The sequence below is a fragment of the Erythranthe guttata genome, chromosome 2 (genome assembly GCF_056151865.1).
Source record: "Erythranthe guttata isolate IM_541 chromosome 2, IM_541, whole genome shotgun sequence".
NCBI classification, from domain to species: Eukaryota; Viridiplantae; Streptophyta; class Magnoliopsida; order Lamiales; family Phrymaceae; genus Erythranthe; species Erythranthe guttata.
This window is the reverse complement of record NC_142534.1, coordinates 16,075,129-16,095,377: the sequence shown is the minus strand read 5'-3', so window position 1 is coordinate 16,095,377 and position 20,249 is coordinate 16,075,129. Positions and strand designations below refer to the sequence as shown.

The following is a 20,249-nucleotide window of genomic DNA, read 5'->3' as shown; positions in this document are numbered from 1 at the left end:
TTTTAATTTGTTAAAAAAGTTTGTAAATTAACTGAAATTAGCAATATAATCTTTTATGGAGTCGTGATTCGTGAACCTTGGGTTCAGAGATATTTCGTTTTCTGTGATTCTTATGGGACTCGTGAATTGTCATCATCGGTTTATTCAGATATATTTTTTGTTGCAAAATATCACAATTAAGGATGAAAATCGGATGTATCAGAAAAAATGTTGTCCGAAAATCATATGTATCAGAAAAAAAATATGATTCCCGTTCTGAATTTTTAAGAATTCGAAAATCTATTCTAATAAGCACACAATTATTAAACAATCCCAAATATCACACAATAACTGAATTTAGAATTTTTGTAAAATTTAGGTTATTTTATGTGCGTTAACCGTCTTCATTCTGCATGCATACCCTGTACATAAAGGACTCAAGTCAAAATTAGTCAATGAAGACACTATCAGATGGTCAATGTCAACCGCATACGATGGCATTTGGCTGGTTCACAAAGTTTTTTTTCAAGGCAATGCAAACGTAGAAGACAGAAAACACAACCGAGAAAATAGTAGGATTGATTAAGAGTAAATGGCCTTTATGTCCCATCAATTCATTTGGGCGACAACACAATGTATCGATTTTAAATTCATAGTAACAAATGTTGTAAAATTGTGTGGATGAATTTTGATGATGTTAGAGTTAGATCACCTTAGATAGTTGAAGTAGGATGAGCTGGAAGAGCAGAGTGGATCACTGGCTCACGAGCTTGATGATCTTGAAATACCTGCGATCATAAAACACGTGAACTAGGCCGGGGTTGATCCGGCGGAAACTCCTCCGATGCTCAAGTCAGACGTGCGGATAGTAGGACGTACCTTAAGGAATGAATTCAAACATTTATTTATACCTCATTGATTGGGCTGAAGTTTAATTAGTTGAGATTGTCGGCCAAAACCTTATTTCAAGGTGATTGGGTAGTAGTGGTCTTCAATATTGAGCCCGTAACCTAATAGGCAAAGAAATTATTGGCCAATTGGGTTGACCCAATTAGACATATCAAATTTATATTAGTTTCTTACAATTTTACCATCAAATTCAAATCATTCGATCAAATGTAATCTAAAAGGAAATGAACGAGCATAATCACTATAGTTATTTCATGTCACAATTGATTTAATTTACTTATTACCTTGATTAAAAAATAGGGTACAAATCATTTATTTATAATAAAAACCCACACTTAATTAATAGTTTATTTACTCTCTAAAAAAGTAACACCCAAAAGCGTACATAATTTTTTTAAATTGGCCCAGATAAAATTGAATATCAAAAGGAAAAAAGGAAGAAAGAAAAAAAAATCATGGAGGAGAAGAGAATGGCGCTGCGGGCCGACGGAGCAGCCGAGCAGGTGGTGTCGCCGCCGCCGATGAAATATTGACCTTCGGCACCGCCGACGAGGTATGTGCATAGTTTCAACACCTAATTGAATTCATAAGTTTGCCTTTGTATGGAATCATTTATAATTGTAAATCGAAACGCTAGTAAATGCATGAGAATCGAAATTTTGCTCGGGAATCAGACCTTATATATTGTAAAATCCAAACTATGTATGTGATTTTTATTGTTCGTAATTGGTTTTGGCGGCTTGCTTTTGGTGGATAGTGAATTAGTGGTTAATATTTCATGTATGTTCACTTGATTACGTTTGCTTTTAATTTAAATGAAATGACAACTACTATGAGCTACTAGGAGTTGAATTTTTCGATACATTTTGTACATTTTGTCATGTAATTGACGAAAATAACATTTTTAAATCGCATCTATAGTCTGCACAATATGTGATCCATGGGGATTTCGTATCGGAAAACTTCGATTTACTGTCCTTTATTAGGGAAAGTAAATGGGAAGGTAAATTATGATCAACTTTATTTTAGCCTCCAAATTATTGGGGAAAGTGTTCACCTCAACAGCCGTAAAGGATAAAATTGAATATCAAAAGGAAAAAAGGAAGAAAGAAAAAAAAATCATGGAGGAGAAGAGAATGGCGCTGCGGGCCGACGGAGCAGCCGAGCAGGTGGTGTCGCCGCCGCCGATGAAATATTGACCTTCGGCACCGCCGACGAGGTATGTGCATAGTTTCAACACCTAATTGAATTCATAAGTTTGCCTTTGTATGGAATCATTTATAATTGTAAATCGAAACGCTAGTAAATGCATGAGAATCGAAATTTTGCTCGGGAATCAGACCTTATATATTGTAAAATCCAAACTATGTATGTGATTTTTATTGTTCGTAATTGGTTTTGGCGGCTTGCTTTTGGTGGATAGTGAATTAGTGGTTAATATTTCATGTATGTTCACTTGATTACGTTTGCTTTTAATTTAAATGAAATGACAACTACTATGAGCTACTAGGAGTTGAATTTTTCGATACATTTTGTACATTTTGTCATGTAATTGACGAAAATAACATTTTTAAATCGCATCTATAGTCTGCACAATATGTGATCCATGGGGATTTCGTATCGGAAAACTTCGATTTACTGTCCTTTATTAGGGAAAGTAAATGGGAAGGTAAATTATGATCAACTTTATTTTAGCCTCCAAATTATTGGGGAAAGTGTTCACCTCAACAGCCGTAAATGTCGAATCTGTGTGACGCGACAAGTTGAATCTTGCAATAAAGAATGATGTTATAGTTGCAGATAGTATGCTATATTCGTCACGGAAATTTGTCCTTTTTCGGTCGGAAGGTTGAGAGTAATAGATACTATTTATGTTCAAAGTCAAACAACTCGTTATGCTTCTTTGTTTCGTCTGGCATATCGAAAAACTCTGCTGCAATTTATAGGACCTGATCTACGATTGAGATCGGAATTAGATGGCTGATCACCTGCATAAGGTATTTTGATAAAATTAAAATGCATTCATGATGTCATGACTCACGAAACAATCGCTGAGATGTCTCTGCTCATGCACATAGAGAAAAGAGCTGAAAGACTGAAATATTTCAATAAACTTCTCAATATTGCATTCATGGGGGCACAATTTATGTTAATGCTTTTCAATATTATGCTCTCTATTTTAATTAATTTAACTACTATATATGTATATATTATTTATAGCCTTTATATCGTGTTTCTATAATTTTTAACAAACTAGTTTTATGTAAAAAAATAAAATTATGTATTTTTAATTAAAGAAAATAAAGAAAAATAATAAATGAGTCTAACAAGGTATCTCTCTTATCGAGGTATCTATCTTTTTCTTCCATACTCAACCTCCTTTTGTTTCTTAGTATTTCTCGAACTTACAGGTTTTATGGCTAGTTGATGAAAATGATAGCAATTTGCTCTTATTTATAAGCTGAAAACATTACAGGTATTATGGGATTTATTTGTTACGAAGTCCTATTTTGTTGTAGAATTTAACCAAACGAGGCCTTCGTGTATACTAGTTAAGTTGAATACGGTTTTTGTGAAGTCCGCAGCGCCATTTTTTTGTGTGAAGTCCGTTACGTGATTACTTAATTGCGGAAACACATGGAATCCTCAATAAAATATCAGTATGTAACGGTTTTCTTAGCCCCCAATACCGAATTAGGGTTTCTCGAACAACTGATTCGGCAAATGATGATAATGGTACAATGTAAAGCAAGACGATGAAAGAAAAGCTCAATCCATTTTTATCTGGAGGGAAGCAAAATTTGTCGGATAATTTTGCTGCGGTGTGAAGCAAAATGCTGAAACTCCCATGACAATTGAATCCGTTTTTCCGTCCGGGAAAAAACAAAATTTATCACACCAAATTGCATGCGTTTGGCTTAGTTTTTCGGCTGGTTGTTTATGATTTTATGGATGACAATTTTAGTACTTATTTGAGGATGACTATACATACTTGTCTGATATTTGCTCGAATTATTGGATTGCATTCAAAAGAACTTCGATGACACTTATTGATCAATATTACATGTTTCATGATCATTCTTCTGCATCCCCTCTATTTCACATCACTATCTAATGGATTTTTGTTTCCTCAGTGTGTCGATGTATTTTTCTTCCCGGATGTTATTCCCCGAAACGAACTTGAGAAAACCTCCGAAGCTCGCTTCTTCATACATTACAGGATATTGCTTGTCCACAAGTTCCGAAGCGGGCCCCACTTTTGTATCCATCGAAAGGCTCTGAATATTGGCGATCGAAATCCGATTCTTCTCCGAGTTCAAAATCGCTCGATGAACAACTCCTCTATATCTGCCATTGCTCAGTACTTCCATGTGATCTCCCAACTGAACCACCAATCCTTCTTTTATCACAGGTACATATTGCCAATTTCCAGTTTTGTCAATCCAATTGCTCTACCATAATCTTATATTGGCAACCAAACGAGGCGTTAATTTTTGTCTAATTTACATTTTTGATTCTACACGCAACATAAGATGCCGAAGGCAATTATGGCAGAATCATCTGCCGGGCGCAAGAGGAAGGCTTGAAAGTTGGAACCATTCTCTTAGTTTGATCTCTCCTCCGCCATTGCCAAAACTGCAATTCAATTCGATGGCTGCTTTTAAACGTACGATGATTCAACTAGCCGTCGATTCTCCGATTCCACATTCTAAATTCAACTCTTCAAAATCCGTCCGGTTACCGATTGTGCAATCGCAGGCAGATTGGAAAAGGGGGAAACTATTCATAATTTCACCTCTTATTTGACAGACGATGATGGTTAGGTAATGTTTCAAATTCTGTTGTAATGTAAAGCAAACCACTGAAAATTTTAGTGAAAAGAAAAAAAGATCAAAATCTTGGCCGACGATTCATATGATTTTACGCATTTTCGGTTGTTGTTGTTGTTGTTGTTGTTGTTGTTGATTTTGTGTTTTTCGATCATTTCATGGATTGCACTTTTACTACTTGTATGATATCTGTTTGATTTTGCTCCAATTTTTTAGCCATTTTTATTTCAAATGACACTAATTGATAACAACACTAACAAGTACGGCTAATGGATTCCCCCCTTCCTCAGTGTGTCGATGTATCTTCGTTCAAGTACATCGTTCTCCGATACGAACTTGAGAAAATCCCGAAAGCTAGCTTCTTCGTACATCACGGAGTACTCGTCGTCCACAAGTTCCGAGGCGGGCCCCACTTTTGTATCCATCGATAGGGTCTGAATGTTGGCAATCGAGATCCGATTCTTCTCCGAGTTCAGAACCGCTCGATGCACAACTCCTCTGTATCTGCCATTGGTCAGTACTTCCATATGATCGCCCAATTGGACCACCAATCCTTCTTTGATCGCAGGTACGCAATGCCAGTTTCCGATTTTGTCCTTAATCTGTAGTCCTTCTTGATTTTGGAGTAGAATGGTTAGTAGTCCGTAGTCCGTGTGTGGTGGCAGGCCTAATGCCAGGCTCGGTTCGGGGCAGGAAGGGTAATAATTCACCGCCGTGATTTGCGAGCCTTGTTCGATTTCTTTCTGTAGGTAGTCCCGTTTTAGACCTAAGCTCTCGAATATTACTTCCATTAGTTTCTTGTGCAGGTCATTTATTGCCTTGGTGTAATTCCCCATTTTCTTCCTGCACAATTTATTCGGGCATATTAGAATGCCACCTTCAAAAATTAACATTTTTTAAACAACGAACTCCCAAAATCCCGGCAGTTATTAAAATGTAAAATCAATTAATTTTTATTTTTCTTAAAATAATAGCTATTAAAAAAATATCAGTAATGTCATGCTATATATTTTCATCAGATTAAATGTTTACTATTTATATTTTATATAATATAATTTTCATTCAAAATATTTTATTTAAATATTCAGAATATAATAAAGTATACGTAAATCATATATTCAATTAAATTATGTTTTGCAATATAATTTAGTACAATTTGATATTTTGTATCATACTATTTTAAAAAAAAAAATAATATAAAATAGTTAATTATTGATTTTATTTTATGGATATATATAATATAAAAAATAGGGCAAATTACGGCCACCCCCCGAGGTATGGACAAATTACGAAAAAACCGCTCTTGTTTGGGTAATTACGGCCACCCCCCTCCTTGTAAATATTTTTACATAAAATGTGTAATACGGTTATTTACCGATGGTAAACGGTATGAAATGTTGGCGTACATAAATTTTGGTTCGGTTTTACCGATTTAACATCCCTAAATTTACCTTTGGAGGGGTATTTTCGTAAGATAATACATAGTTGAGGGGTGGTTGTAATTACCCAAACAAGAGGGGGGTTTTCGTAATTTGACCATAACTCAGAGGTAATCATAATTTGCCATAAAAATATTATCTACAAATTATTTCAATTATATATTAAAAATAATAATATATAAAATCCAATAGTTATATAAAATACAAACAACATTGTTGGAGTGAGATGATAAAAGTGGTGTGTTGTAACCATGTGCGCTTGATATATTATATATATATATATATATATATATAAAACCAACTATTTTTAAACGAACTGTTGGAGATGGTCTTAGACTCTTAATAGTTCATTTTGCTTTGAATGAAGGCTTTGTGTGGCCCCTTTTTGGGTATATAGTTCAATTTTTATGATGGAGAAAGAAGAATTTGATAAATAAAGTAATGCTTGTCTGTATTTCGAGAAGAATTTTGAGAGGAGACCATTTACATTACATCGGTGAAATCAAACCGTGTCTAAATAAGATGTTGTGAGAAAAGTATTTTCGAAATTGAAGTGTTGCTTGTTTAGTAATTTTAGTGATCAAAGACATTTGTTATTGTAGCATGGCAATCAAACCATAAAGAAGTCTTACGAACATAATTTAATTTGGGGGAAGAAATTGAGCCGTCGATAATGCTTACTTGTAGGTTGGAGGATCGGATGGCCAAGAATCGATCCAAGTAGAGATCGGATGCGAGTAGTGTTTGATGAAGTCTCTCCAATACTGAACTTTATCCTTGACGTGGTTTAGGCTGGTCCCGTACCTTACCGGCTTGCAGACATCGTCGGAGGCAAGGCGCATCTTTGTCTCGTTTGGCAAATCGAAAAACTCTTTAGCAACGTCCAGTGCCTCTTTTGTGAGTGAAACTGGAATTCCATGGTTGATCACCTGCACAAAACATCGACCTCATACATTTATTGCATTCCGCACTATATATATATTTTTTTATGCTAATAGAGATGGATTCGAAACCTGAAAAAAGCCGAATTCCTTGCAGGCGAGGGAAACTTGACCGATGAGGCGTGATCGAAGAAGAGGGTTGTCTAAAGAGGAGAGATCTATAACAGGCAATGGCTTCGTGGAGAAGCAATGCTGCTGCATCGGGTTACGGTCAGTTAGTGCGGGGCGATGCGGGAGGGGAAGTATGTAACGTTCCGGAACATTTCTTCTTCCCGTTAGTGAAACTGCCATTGCACTTGTGAATGAGGTATTTTTTACTATCTCTTCTCCCATTCTTCTTTTTTTTTTTTAATTTTTTTTTCCGGTGGTAAGTAATAGATAGGCAAAGTTGATGAAGGAAATATGACATTGTCGATGGTGTTTATATATAAGCTGTAAGAATTTTATGAAATTTCCTTAATTTGGAAAATGAGTGTTTGGCTATTTTTGTCCAGTTACAGTGTACATAGAGAATGGCTCTATTACTGGCCGAATCGTTGCCATGCTAATGCGTGCGGAGAAAAATAAAAATAGAAAATTAAAAAAAAATATAAAAAAAAAAAAAAAAAAAAGAAAAAGAAAATAAGCATTCTTCTTGCTGAAGCTAAATGTTTGGAAATCAAGTCACCCTTCACTAGTCGATGGGCCAAATCGAAAAATTTGACACGTAGTTCGGTGTCCAATTTTTTGGTTCCAACATTCATTTTAAGGTTTGATTTTTTTTTTTTTTTTTTTTTTTGAAAACAATAAAAATGAAATATGCATAAATATTTTTTTATAATATTATTAACTATTACTCCCTCCGTTCCGTTTTAATTGTCGTTTTTTAGCTTTGTACAAAGATTAAAAATTTCATTAAATGTGTCTTGATTTAAGAAAAATGTATGCTTTTAGACTAAAATGATTTTGTCTTATAATTTATCCTAGTTTCTAGGGTAAATTACACCCACCCCTGAGGTATGATCAAATTACGAAAACCCTATCATTTTTGGGTAATTACATCTGCCCTCTCAACTATAAATCTTCTTACACGTCCGCCCTTGTCGTTTTAAATTTAGTTGATTTTTTAGATTATATGGAATATTATTACTTTTGTACCCGTTTTATCCCATTCGACACATTTTGAAGCAAGATGATCATAAGATGTGTTTTTTGCTTGTATATATCAGATTGTGGTGCATCAGAAACTGTATTTATACAAAACGAATACAAACTAGAGCACATTCCACGGAATGTAGATGATTATGTGAATTAACACCATAAGAATGAAAGTGTAAGAAGATTCATAGTTTAGGAGTAGATATAATTATCGAAACAAGAGAGTTTTTTTTTTTAAATTTGACCATACCGCAAAGGTTGTGATTTACCCTAATTTCTAATTTTAATTTGTTATTACTAATAGTAAAATATGAAAAAATATGAAAAATATTATGATGTAGTGTATTTCTTATTATCTTTTACTAGGGATACTAATATATTTCTTTTCACATTAATCATTATGGTTGATTTCTTATTTCAAACTTCTAATCATGTTATAAATTGGGAAAATATGGTAAGTCTATTAGTGGATGTTAGGTATTAACTCTATTTGTTACATGCATTATAGTTGAAGCACTCAAGGAGTTAAGGGTCCGGTTTGTTAACCTTATTTTAAATAGCTGATAAACTCTTAAATTTGATTAGTTATTTTAAGTGTTGATAAGTTGTTATATTTTATTTTTAGAATCATTTTTTAGTGTATTTCGATAATGATTTTATAAGCTATTTTTATTTATTATAAGATTTTAAATAAAAATTTAAGAATTATTTAAAAAATATTTTATTTGCTCCCCACCAACTTATTTTTTAAATTTTAAGATTTTCTTTTTAAATTACTAAACATTTTGAAAGAGCTTATAGCATCTTATAAGCTTAGCCAAACGCCCTCTATGTGTATCTAGCGCTACATTGAATGGTAATTATTATGCCATGGGTATATGTTGGAGCTGAATTTTTGAATTCCGACAATTTCGATCGGCATAAATCTAATGTTAGAGCAATATTTACGAATTTCAGAAGTTCCTTTTTTTTTTCCTTCTAATTTTTTAAAACTTAATTTGAATAAATACTAGATTTCATTTTTCAATCGATTTTGATTTTTGAAAAAAAGGAAACAAAGTTACAATATAAATAGTATTACACATTTTATAGTATAGCTGACCGAAAAATTACATATTCCGAATTTCCCACGATCCCTATCCAAAATTTTCAATTTCGGAACAAGTTTTTTAATTATAAATTCCAGAATTTCAATTCTTGATTTTTCGATCTTTTTCCCGGACCGTGATTAAAATAACTTTTTACTTTCGGAACCACGATTTTTTCTATACTGCACCAGATGAATTATTTATGTTGATCAGCACACACCAATATAGATTTATCTTTGTGTGCTTATGAACGATAAAAGTTTTTATCCGATGTCGTACCATAGTATAAACCCGAAACCACATATCTCTCCGACTAAGGAATAGGAACTGAGATTATTTTTTCTTAGATGCTAATTCTAATAAAATCCATCGGAATATCCAAATTATTAGGTATATGGTATTGTATTTTTTTATTTTTTCCGGCGGATATCCATATCGTTGTCGTTGACATTCCCAGTCATGAGATCTGATTAGACAGCTGGCATCAATTAAAGAAGAATTCCGGATTCATTTTATTATTATTTTTTTGAGAAACATTTTATTTTATTTATTTATTTGAGAGGGAATTAATTTCTATATTTAGTTATTTCTTGATATTACGTTATAAAATAAATTCTGGTAGAAATAAAATTTCTCACGGAAGAGATAGACACTAAGCACCAACCTTATCTTCTCAGATAGTCCCGAGGAGATGATATGATGTATATATAATAATATATATATAGTTTTAATTAAAATAAATAAAAAATACATATTTTTGTTATATAAAATTGTAATTAACTAAAATTAGCTATAATCTTTTGTGGATTCGTGATCAGTGGGTTCAGAGATAATTTTTTGTTTTGTGTGATTCGTGTGGACTCAGTTGGCCGGTGGGTTCAGAGATATTTTTCCAATAATTCATATGGTTACATTAAATTAAATTGAGAGCTAATAATTGAAGTTAATGATTCGAATTCTTGGCTTCAAATTTTGTTGTTGTAGATTTAGTGTTATAACTTGTAAATTTAGTGTTGATAGATTTCAAATTCTTGGCTCCAAATTCTTTAATCCAAGTGCTACTTATTGTCTCGTTTGGAGCGGAAACAATGTTTCGAAACCCGGATCGAACATGCCGGTTAAACCGCGACAATTGTTATGACCGGTCTGATTTCGTTGAATTGAACCGTAAAATTGAACTCTATGGAAAATTGGGTTTTTTTTCCCTTCCGAAAATAGTGTTTTTTTTTATAATAATTTTTGAAAGGAAACTAACATCCCCAAAGGCTAGAACGATGTCTTTTTGCTGTTCAGTTGAAAAAAAAAAATCAAACTAAAAAACTTTGAAATTGAAAATAACCTAATTAAAGTAAAAATTGGACAATCCAAATTAACTGTGATCTAATAAAGATTATTGGATTGGATTTGTGAGTATCGAACTATAATTATGAGTCCAATATATAGAGACAATTAGAGGTCACCTGTAATTCATTGATGGAACTATTTCATCGATAGATTGCGAACGTATCTCATTTGAGTCCATGAAGTAAGGTAACGCCTCCCGTGTTTATGTTTCTGAATAATTTTCGTTCATTCGAGCATATAAGTTCTTGGAGATTCGTATGTGTATTTACAGTAAATTTCTAACAAATGACATCAGAGCCACCGTATTCTGAATTTTAAAAAAATTGTGAATTTTGTTACGGTCGAATTCGAATTCTGTACAATATTGTTTTGATTTCATGTAAAAAAAATCATGGTTTTCTGATTCTATGATGATATCAATCTGCAAATTATACTTTAGTGATTCAAATTGCATTGTTGATTTCATTTTTTTGGGTTAGTTAAAATGTTCTGGTTATTATGGATTGGAATTACTTTCTGTCATGATCCCGGAAACTTTGCAACACAATGCCGTTTTGTAGAAACTCGTCTCGCTGGGAATCGATGTGACGTCAAAGTTAATCTCGACCGTTCCTGCAGGTTGAGGCGGAATCCGAACCGTCGGTTGAATCAGTTGCAATGCTTGTACCTTCGGCAAGCAGGCTAAGGCTTTTTGTGGAAGATTGAAAGGGTGCGTGGTTTCCAAAGCGTGGCCATTTCGCGAAAGAACGAAACACATGAGTTGAAGTTTCTTCCGTGGCCGGATTTGCAAATTCGACAGAACGGAGTTGAGATAATGCATGCGTTGGTCGGGATAATATCCAAGCAGGTTCTCCAAAGAAAGACGCGGCGGACCTCGGTGGAAATAGGAAGGTTCCAAATTATTTTCCATTTTTTTTTTGCGACACCACTTCCCGAACCCTTTACCGAAGACTTATGAAGTTGGCCCGGCATCCGTGCTCGATAATGTGCTATGGTTAAGGAAATTAAATAATACATAGTTATTTATACTTGGTGGATTTGAAACGTAGATCTACAAATAATCGCACACACCCATGTGTATGTTGGCTTAGTGGATAGTTATTTAATCAAATCTACGATTTAATATATGTGTTTGTGAAAATTTGTAGTTTATTCCTCCGATCTAATGTTTGTTGGCTTAATGGGTAGTTATTAAATCAAATCTACGGTTCAAATTCGTCCGGTATGAATAACCAGATGTAGCATCTGACTCCTTTCAACGAAAATTTGCCCTTTTTTGTGAGTTGACACATCCATCTGTCTTGGGCCAGTGAACTTCCAACCGGAATTTCCAATATCCTAAATATATTATTAACTTTAGAAAAAGGAAGTTATAATATTTCTTATGTTTAGAGATTAATGGGTGAAAAAAATACTAAAAACAAGGTGGAAACTAATGGTGGTCAACGAGTTGAGCCGACTCGTAAGCTCGACGAGTCGGTTAGAAGAAAGCTCAAACTCGAATTCGAGCTTTTCGAGTTCGAGCTTTCTGACAGGTCGAACTCCAGATTCTTTTTAGTTGTTCGTGAGCTCACGAGCCGGCTCGCGAACCTTATTTTTTCTATTTTTGTATTTGGTAAATATTTTATTATAATCTAAATAGTTTTTAATAATAAAAAAAATAGTAATTAAAAAAACCTCCAAATTGAGCTTGGAATTGAGCTCGAAAAAAATGGACTCGAGCTAGAGCCAAAAAAAAAAAAAAAAAAAACTCGATGAGCTCAGCTCGTTCACATCCCTAGTGAAGACTTTAAGTCTGAAGCCAAAAGTATTGGAATTAATTTTTGATTATTTTTATAAACTATATGATTTAATACATATAGTTAATTATGTTAGCAAATACTGTAATTGTATATCTGCTTTTGAAGAAATTCAAAAAAAAATATATATATATATATATATATTTTATTACAAAAAAGAGAATATATATATAAGACCGGGCCCATTCGATTTCTAAAACAGAAACACCAACAGCTTAATGTGTATGGGCCCGTGAATACAGTTTATAAGCCCGGCCCAGATAATATCACCCGATTAAAAAAAAAAAAACAAAATACAAAAAAAATCGTAGAAGGATGGAGGAGAAGATAATGGTGCTTCGGGCCGACGGAGCAGGTGCCGCCGCCGACGAAGCCGCGGATGATGTATCAACCTTCTACGCGTGCTAATTTTGTTAGTCGCAACACAACACAAAATTAGGGTTTCTTCTCAAAGTTGCGCCTTTGCTGCGCGTTTCGGCTTGTCAGAATGTAATTCTTCCTTTTTCCCTTTTCTTATAAGGAAGGGGGCAAAACCCGAGACGTAATCTGTTTAGCTAAAATGATAATTTTCTAATTCATACGTTTGTTTTTGCATGAATGATTTTATAAATGTAAAAACGAAACGCTGGTTAATGCACGAGAATTGAAGTTTTGCTTGAGAATTAGACCTTATCACACTAAATTCTGAATCAATGCATGTGATTTTTTTAATTTTAGTTTAATTTTTTTTAATTGTTGGATTACGTGTTTGGTTTTCGTGAACTGCGTTCGATGATAGTGAATTAGTGGTTAATATTTCATGTATGTTGACTTGATCAAGTTCACATATAATTGAAATGACAACTACTTCGAGCATTCACAGTGATTTGATACGGGAAAGCTTCAATTTAGGAATTTTTTGCACCAAACTTCCAATTATTATTAAGTTTAGTGTCCTTTCTCGTGTCACATGCCTAAAATGGAATGGTGAATTTTTCGATGAACTTTATTGTAACATCCAAACTATTGGGAAACATGTTCACCCGTGAACAGTCGGAAATGTCAAATCTGTGTCAGACACTACACTCTTGTAAATTCAGAACAGTGACCAATAAAATTCTTATGCATCTGTATGCGTTATCGACCCTATCTGTGGATTTTTCTCTATGTGTTGAGGTATCTTACTTCCAGGATATAGTTTTCTGAAATGAAGTGCATAAAATCTGGCAATTGAAAGGTGATTCTTTTCCGAGTTGAGGATTGCTAGTCTGAAGTACAAAGCCTTCTTTTATCACAAGAACAGTACCATTGTCCATTGTTGTCCGTGGTTTCTAGGCCATACTGATTTTGGAGTAAAACGGTTAACAATCGATAATCTTAGTTTGGGGGCAGGCCTAGTGTTGGATCGGGATTACATGGTTGATTGCCTGCATTAGGTGGTTCGTATTTTCGTGACGTTAAAATGCATGCATGACGTCACGACGTACACAACAATTGATGAGATGTCTGTCCATGCGCGTAGAAAAAATAAATAAGTATACTTAATTCAAAGATACTTTGAAAGACGGAAATATTTCTATAAACTTCGCTAAATTGGGTTCAGGGATGGAGGTCATTACGCCGCAACATTAAAAAGTTGAATCACTCTCCCTATTAAATATATATTACCTTGAATAGATAGTGTAACTATGTCTAGTTAGTTAATAATGTACCTGAAAAGCTCCTAGTTCCTTACAGGCCACATGTGTTTGTTCTATCACCGTTGATCGAAGCAAAGGGTTCCGTAAAGAGGAAAGATCTATAACTGGCATAGATACGGTGAAGCAATGTGGGTCGGGCGGTCTGATTGAGGAAGTATGTAACACTAGGGGACATTTTGAGGTATCTCTCTTTTCTTACATAATCAACTTCGTTTTTGTTACGTAGTATTTCTCGAACGTATAGGTTTTATGGCTAGTTGATGATGAAAATGGTAGCTATTTGCCCTTATTTATAAGCTGAAAACATTACAAGTATTATGGGATTTATTTGTTAATGTAGGAAGAAGTTTTTCTTGTACAGGGTTACATTGAATGTAGGATACCCGGTGAATCATTGTCATGATAACGCGCAACTTTTTTGGCTGCATTAGTTCAACTTTTTGCTTCACTAACGAGGGGTGGAGAAAGGGACAAAAAGGTGGAAGTAAGCCAATTCTCCACTTGAAAAAATAAAGAACTTTAAATGTAGTTATTTTATTGGGGTTTCGAGTTATTGAATATTGAATGAAAACGGGGTAATTGTTAGTCCTCGTTCGGTTACATGAATTGGATTGATTTTTCTTACACTGAATTTTATTAATTCTCTACTGAATTAATTGGTTACTAAGATGTTTTATTTCTTGTATAGATTTAGTATTAAAACTGTTAAAATCTGACATTAAATGTGGTTTCTCAATAACATTCATAATATAACAATTATCAAATCCTACCATTCTAGGGATAAATTTATATGTTTCCTTTTCAGTAACTACCTATAAAAATAATCGCATGGGTAGGGTAGCTATTTACATTTAATAGCGTGCCTCTGATTTTATTGCGGATACGAATTAGTTTGAATCTTGTCAACCAAACATGCGAGTAAGTCCTATTTTGTTGCAGAATTTAACAGTGGCAACCAAACGAGGCCTTCGTGTATACTAGCTAAGTTGAATACGGTTTTTGTAAAGTCCGTAGTGCCATTTTTTTGTGTGAAGTCCGTTATGTGATTACGTAATTGCAGAAACACATGGAATCCTCAATAAAATATCAGTATGTAATGGTTTTCTTAGCACCCAATACCGAGTTAGGGTTTCTCGATCAATTGATTTGACAAATGATGATAATGATACAATTTAAAGCAAAACGATGAAAGAAAAGCTCAATCCATTTTTATCTGGAGAGAAGCAAAATTTATCGGATAATTTTGCTGCAGTGTGAAGTAAAATGCTGAAACTCTCATGACAATTGAATCCGTTTTTTCGTCCGGAAAAAAAGAAAATTTATCGGACCAAATTGCATGCGTTTGGCTTAGTTTTTCGGTTGGTTGTTTATGATTTTATGGATGACAATTTTAGTACTTATTTGAGGATGACTATACATACTTGTCTGATATTTGCTCGAATTATTGCATTGCATTCAAAAGGACATTGATGACACTTATTGATCAATATTACATGTTTCATGATCATTCTTATGCATCATCCCCTCTATTTCACATCACTATCTAATGGATTTTTGTTTCCTCAGCGTGTCGATGTATTTTTCTTCCCAGATATTATTCCCCGAAATGAACTTGAGAAAACCTCCAAAGCTAGCTTCTTCATACATCACAGGATATCGCTTGTCCACAAGTTCCGAAGCAGGCCCCACTTTTGTATTCATCGAAAGACTCTGAATATTTGCGATCGAAATCCGATTCTTCTCCGAGTTCAAAATCGCTCGATGAACAACTCCTCTATATCTGCCATTGCTCAGCACCTCCATGTGATCTCCCAACTGAACCACCAATCCTTCTTTTATGACAGGTACAGGTTGCCAATTTCCAGTTTTATCCATGATTTGTAAGCCTTGTTGGTTTTGGAGTAAAATGGTTAGTAATCCGTAGTCTGTGTGTGGTGGCAGGCCTAATGCTAGACTTGGTTCGGGGCAAGAAGGGTAATAATTCACTGCTGTTACTTGTGAGCCTTGTTCGATTTCTTTCTTTAAGTAGTCCGGTTTTAGACCTAAGCTCTCCAATACTAGTCCCATTAGTTTCTTGTGCAGGTCGTTTATCGCCTTGGTGTATTTCCCCATTTTCTGCCTGCACTAATCCCACATTATAATATACCACCTTGAAAATAAGAATGTTAATAGTATTTTGGTTAGAACCCCGTTTTCGGGTCTATATTTCAATTTATTACGGGATAATATGTTTTAGGACAATAGTTGAAAGTAAAGCATGTTTGTTTATATTTCAGAAGAGACAATTTACATTATAACAGTCCAATGATTGCTCTACCATAACAGTTAACTCATAAGGAGAGCGAAGGGTTTTCTTTTCTTTATTTTTTTTCTTTCTCAGAAGCTTTACGAACTCAATTTCATAATGGGGGAATAAATCGAGAAGGGGGCCAAACCAAAGCATTAGTATTTTGCTTAATGAGTTGCTCAGGGTATGTGTAACTGTAAGATGCTTACTTGTAGGTTGGAGGATCGGATGGCCAAGAATCGATCCAAGTAGAGATTGGATGTGAGTAGTGTTTGATGAAGTCTCTCCAATACTGAACTTTATCCTTGACGTGGTTTAGGCTGGTCCCGTACCTTACCGGTTTGCTGACATCGTGGGAGGCAAGTCGCATCTTTGTCTCGTTTGGCAAATCGAAAAACTCTTGAGCAACATCCAGTGCGTCTTTTGTGAGTGAAACTGGAATTCCATGGTTGATCACCTGCACAAAACATGAACCTCATACATTTATTGCATTCCGCACTATATTTTTTATGCTAATAGAGATGGATTCGAAAAAAGAAACCTGAAAAAAGCCGAATTCCTTGCAGGCGAGGGAAACTTGACCGACGAGGCGTGATCGAAGAAGAGGGTTGTCTAGAGAGGAGAGATCTATAACAGGCAAAGGCCTAGTGGAGAAGCAATGCTGCAGCTGGTTACGGTCGGTTAGTGTGGGACGATGTAGGAGAGGAAGTATATAACGCTGCGGAACATTTCTTCTTCCCATTTGTGAAACTGTCATTGCACTTGTGAACGAGGTATTTTTTTCCATCTTGTCTCCCATTTTTCTCCAACCTGATTTTTTTTTTTTTTTTTTTCTGTTTCTTGTTTCCCTGGAATATGGTAGCAAATTGGCCATATTTATAAGTTGCAAGAATTGCCAAATACGGTAAATTACGATAAACCCCCTGAACTAAGGTGAAATTACACAAAAAAAAAACCCTTCACCTATCTATAATTACCAAATAGGGTAAATTACGATAAACCCCCTGAACTAAGGTAAAATTACAAAATAAAAATAAAAAGAAAAACCCTTCACTTATCCATAATTCCCAAAATAAAAATACAAAATCTTGAAGTTTGTTGTATTCTTACATTGTCTCTTGATGGTGTGCATTTTTACAGAATCTCTTTTATTCATGGAATATTCATCAAAATACCTATTCTACTATCGGGGGCAATTGTAATAATATTATTTTATGATGGGGGCTAAGTGTATTCCTTTGACAATAAAATATGACCGTTTTGTACTAATTGTTGTGTATGGGAGTTGTATTGCAATGTTCATCACTTAAGAGGATGTTAATCGTATGAGATCATACGAGGTTATTTCTTTTATTTCTATGGGTTCCTTTCTTCACTCATTCTTCAGAGTGAAAATATACGACGATGTAGTTTGCCAAAAAAATCAATCCCCTCGTAGGACACCACCGCTAATCCGCCACTATCAAAATCTGCACGGGAATTCTTCGAACCTTCAAACCAAATTTAGAAATGCTTTTTTTTTTTTTTTTTTTCTAATTAGGGAACATTGGCTGCTTTTAGTAATAATGGATACTCCGGTTTTATCGGGCAATTGAACTGTGCTTTTGAGGATATATTGGTAATTCGTATTTTTTATTATGTAATTTTGAGGGCACTATAGATATTACACATGTTTCCGGTCAATAGTTAGGGAGAGGTGTTTCTTTTGTTTTATTTATAGAGAAATTCAACGGGAAATAGGAGAGGGACGTGATTCGAACCCTAGACTATGTACAGAATCTCCTGTAACTAGGGTTGAATCTCCTAACTAGTGTTGGTAGTTAGAGGTGTTTTTTGGTTGTGAATAGTTGAAAGGTTATTTTTGTTTTGGAAATCAGACCCAATTCAGGAATTTGGTAATTTTCCTTAAAATAGAAAATAGATGAGATAGATCCTTAATTTAGAAAGAGGAATGTTGTCCTTTATGTACAGTTACAATGAATGTAGTAATGCATGCACTGATACTTTTATAAATACTGGGGCTGCCATGCTAATCCGTGCGTAAAGGAGTGAGTCTTATCTACCTGGTTGTTTGGGAATCACGTCACCCTCAGAATCATTTGGATCCTGTGGATTAATTTATTTTTGATTCTCTCTCTCTCTCTCTCTCTCTCTCTCTCTCTCTCTCTCTCTCTCTCTCTCTCTCTATATATATATATATATATATATATATATATATATATATATATGGATAATTACATCTACCCCTCAACTATAAATTTTTCTTACAGTTCCACCCTTAATGTGCTCTAACTTGTACTCGTTTTGTGTAAAAATACAGTATTTGATGCACCACAATCTGATATATACAAGCCAAAAAACACATATTATGATTATCTTGCTTCAAAATGTAGAGTTCGAATGGGATAAAACGGGTACAAAAGGGATAATATTTTATATAATCTCGAAGATTCCACTAAATTTAAAACCGCAATGGTGGACGTCTAAGAAGATTTATAGTTGAGGGGTGGTTGTAATTACCCAAATACCCAAAGAAGAGGGGGATTTTCTTAATTTGACTATACATCAGGGGTGGTTGTAATATATATATTAAAACATATTTTTTTTACGTGTGTATATATATATTAATAATATTGCATTACAAAATAAATGTAGGCTATGTTTGGCCCGTTTTGGGGCCTTATTTTGAATTTCATCTTGAACCATGAACGGGCAGGTTTCGGGTCCGATACGAAGCATACATAGTTGAGGCCAATTAAAGACGAATTCCGAATTCATTTATTATTTATATTAAATTATAATATTAAAGATGTGTAGATAAATATGAAGATAATTAAACTCTCAAAACTCCAACCTTATCTTCTCACACTTCCGAGGAGATGATGAGCATATCTAATATTTTAATATTATTTTAATATTGTTATATAATTTTGTGATTAACTGAATAATTTTTTTTTAGCTGTATAATCTGTATGGAGTCGTGGGTATTGACCAGAGATACTTTGCTTTGTGAGATTCTTATGGGACTCTAGATCGGTTGGTTCAGAGATATTTTTCCAATCATTTCAATTTTTTTTTATTTAAATCCAGAGCTAATAATCTTTACTCATTTAATTAATTCATCTAAAAAACAGTTAGTAAGTTTGGTGTTATTTGAATTTCAAAGGTGAATAAAGTCACCATCTTGGGCCTCTGAAAAAATTCTAATGTTATGGGTATTTAATACATGACGATAACAATTTTAATAGAATTTATTAGTGTAATTGGTAATAACATCAACGTTTATACATATTTAATAATATAAACTCGTTCAGAAAAAAATAATATAAAACAGATGAAGCAAAGAAGAGAACTAGAGAAAATACGCTGGAAAATATGAGATAAAAATAATAATAACAATTAAAAAGATATGGAGCTAATAATTTATTGTCATTAATTCGAAAGGAGATGTCGACACTATTTGTAACCGTAAAAAAGTCGACGAAAATCGATACATTTCCAAAAAAATTGTAATGTCTTTACGAAGTTCAAAACTTGAAACCATAACGTCAATGAATCTATAATATATCGTAAGAGTTTAACCATAATGATTTAAGAAGATAAATTCAAAACTCGAAACCATTGAAAGTTAATGTGTCGGCTCATAAATCATAAATTTTAACAACTTGAAACCAGCTGATGAATCGAATCATCAATCGGTAAGAGTTTTAAAGAGGGAGAAATACAAATATAGTCCCTTAAGTTTGCATTGATTTCACATTTGGTCTATATGTTCACAAAAAAACATTTTTGGTCCCTTATGTTTTGTAAATTCAAC

At 34.0% G+C, this 20,249-nt stretch overlaps 2 protein-coding genes across 23 annotated transcripts; one reads left to right on the top strand and one right to left on the bottom strand.

The window, feature by feature from the left end:
- Positions 1-4,910: 4,910 nt before the first annotated feature.
- LOC105954750 (flavanone 3-dioxygenase 3) lies at positions 4,911-7,101 on the bottom strand (the record flags this gene model as incomplete). The annotated part of the gene is made up of 2 exons (XM_088815051.1): positions 4,911-5,561; positions 6,839-7,101. Coding segments are annotated over 2 exons (840 nt in total), but the record flags the coding sequence as incomplete, so codon positions are not given.
- A 5,499-nt stretch (positions 7,102-12,600) lies between these two features.
- Positions 12,601-18,065, top strand: LOC105954831 (uncharacterized). Of its 22 annotated transcripts, none has more exons than XR_016029551.1 (8): positions 12,725-12,955; positions 14,183-14,326; positions 14,507-14,629; positions 15,712-15,989; positions 16,087-16,119; positions 16,648-16,857; positions 16,999-17,205; positions 17,573-17,758. XR_016029551.1 is itself a non-coding variant. In XM_088813202.1 (7 exons), exons 1-5 carry the CDS (start codon positions 12,846-12,848, stop codon positions 16,682-16,684), a joined length of 507 nt encoding a protein of 168 aa, XP_088669328.1. In that variant the 5' UTR covers positions 12,601-12,845; the 3' UTR covers positions 16,685-16,857; positions 16,999-17,205; positions 17,573-17,758. The 22 variants fall into 22 exon arrangements, 1 of the variants encoding a protein (XP_088669328.1); XR_016029552.1 differs by lacking the exon at positions 17,573-17,758 and adding an exon at positions 17,820-18,065 and having other exon boundaries at positions 12,785-12,955; XM_088813202.1 differs by lacking the exon at positions 14,507-14,629 and having other exon boundaries at positions 12,601-12,850; positions 14,173-14,326.
- The last annotated feature ends 2,184 nt before the right edge of the window (positions 18,066-20,249 follow it).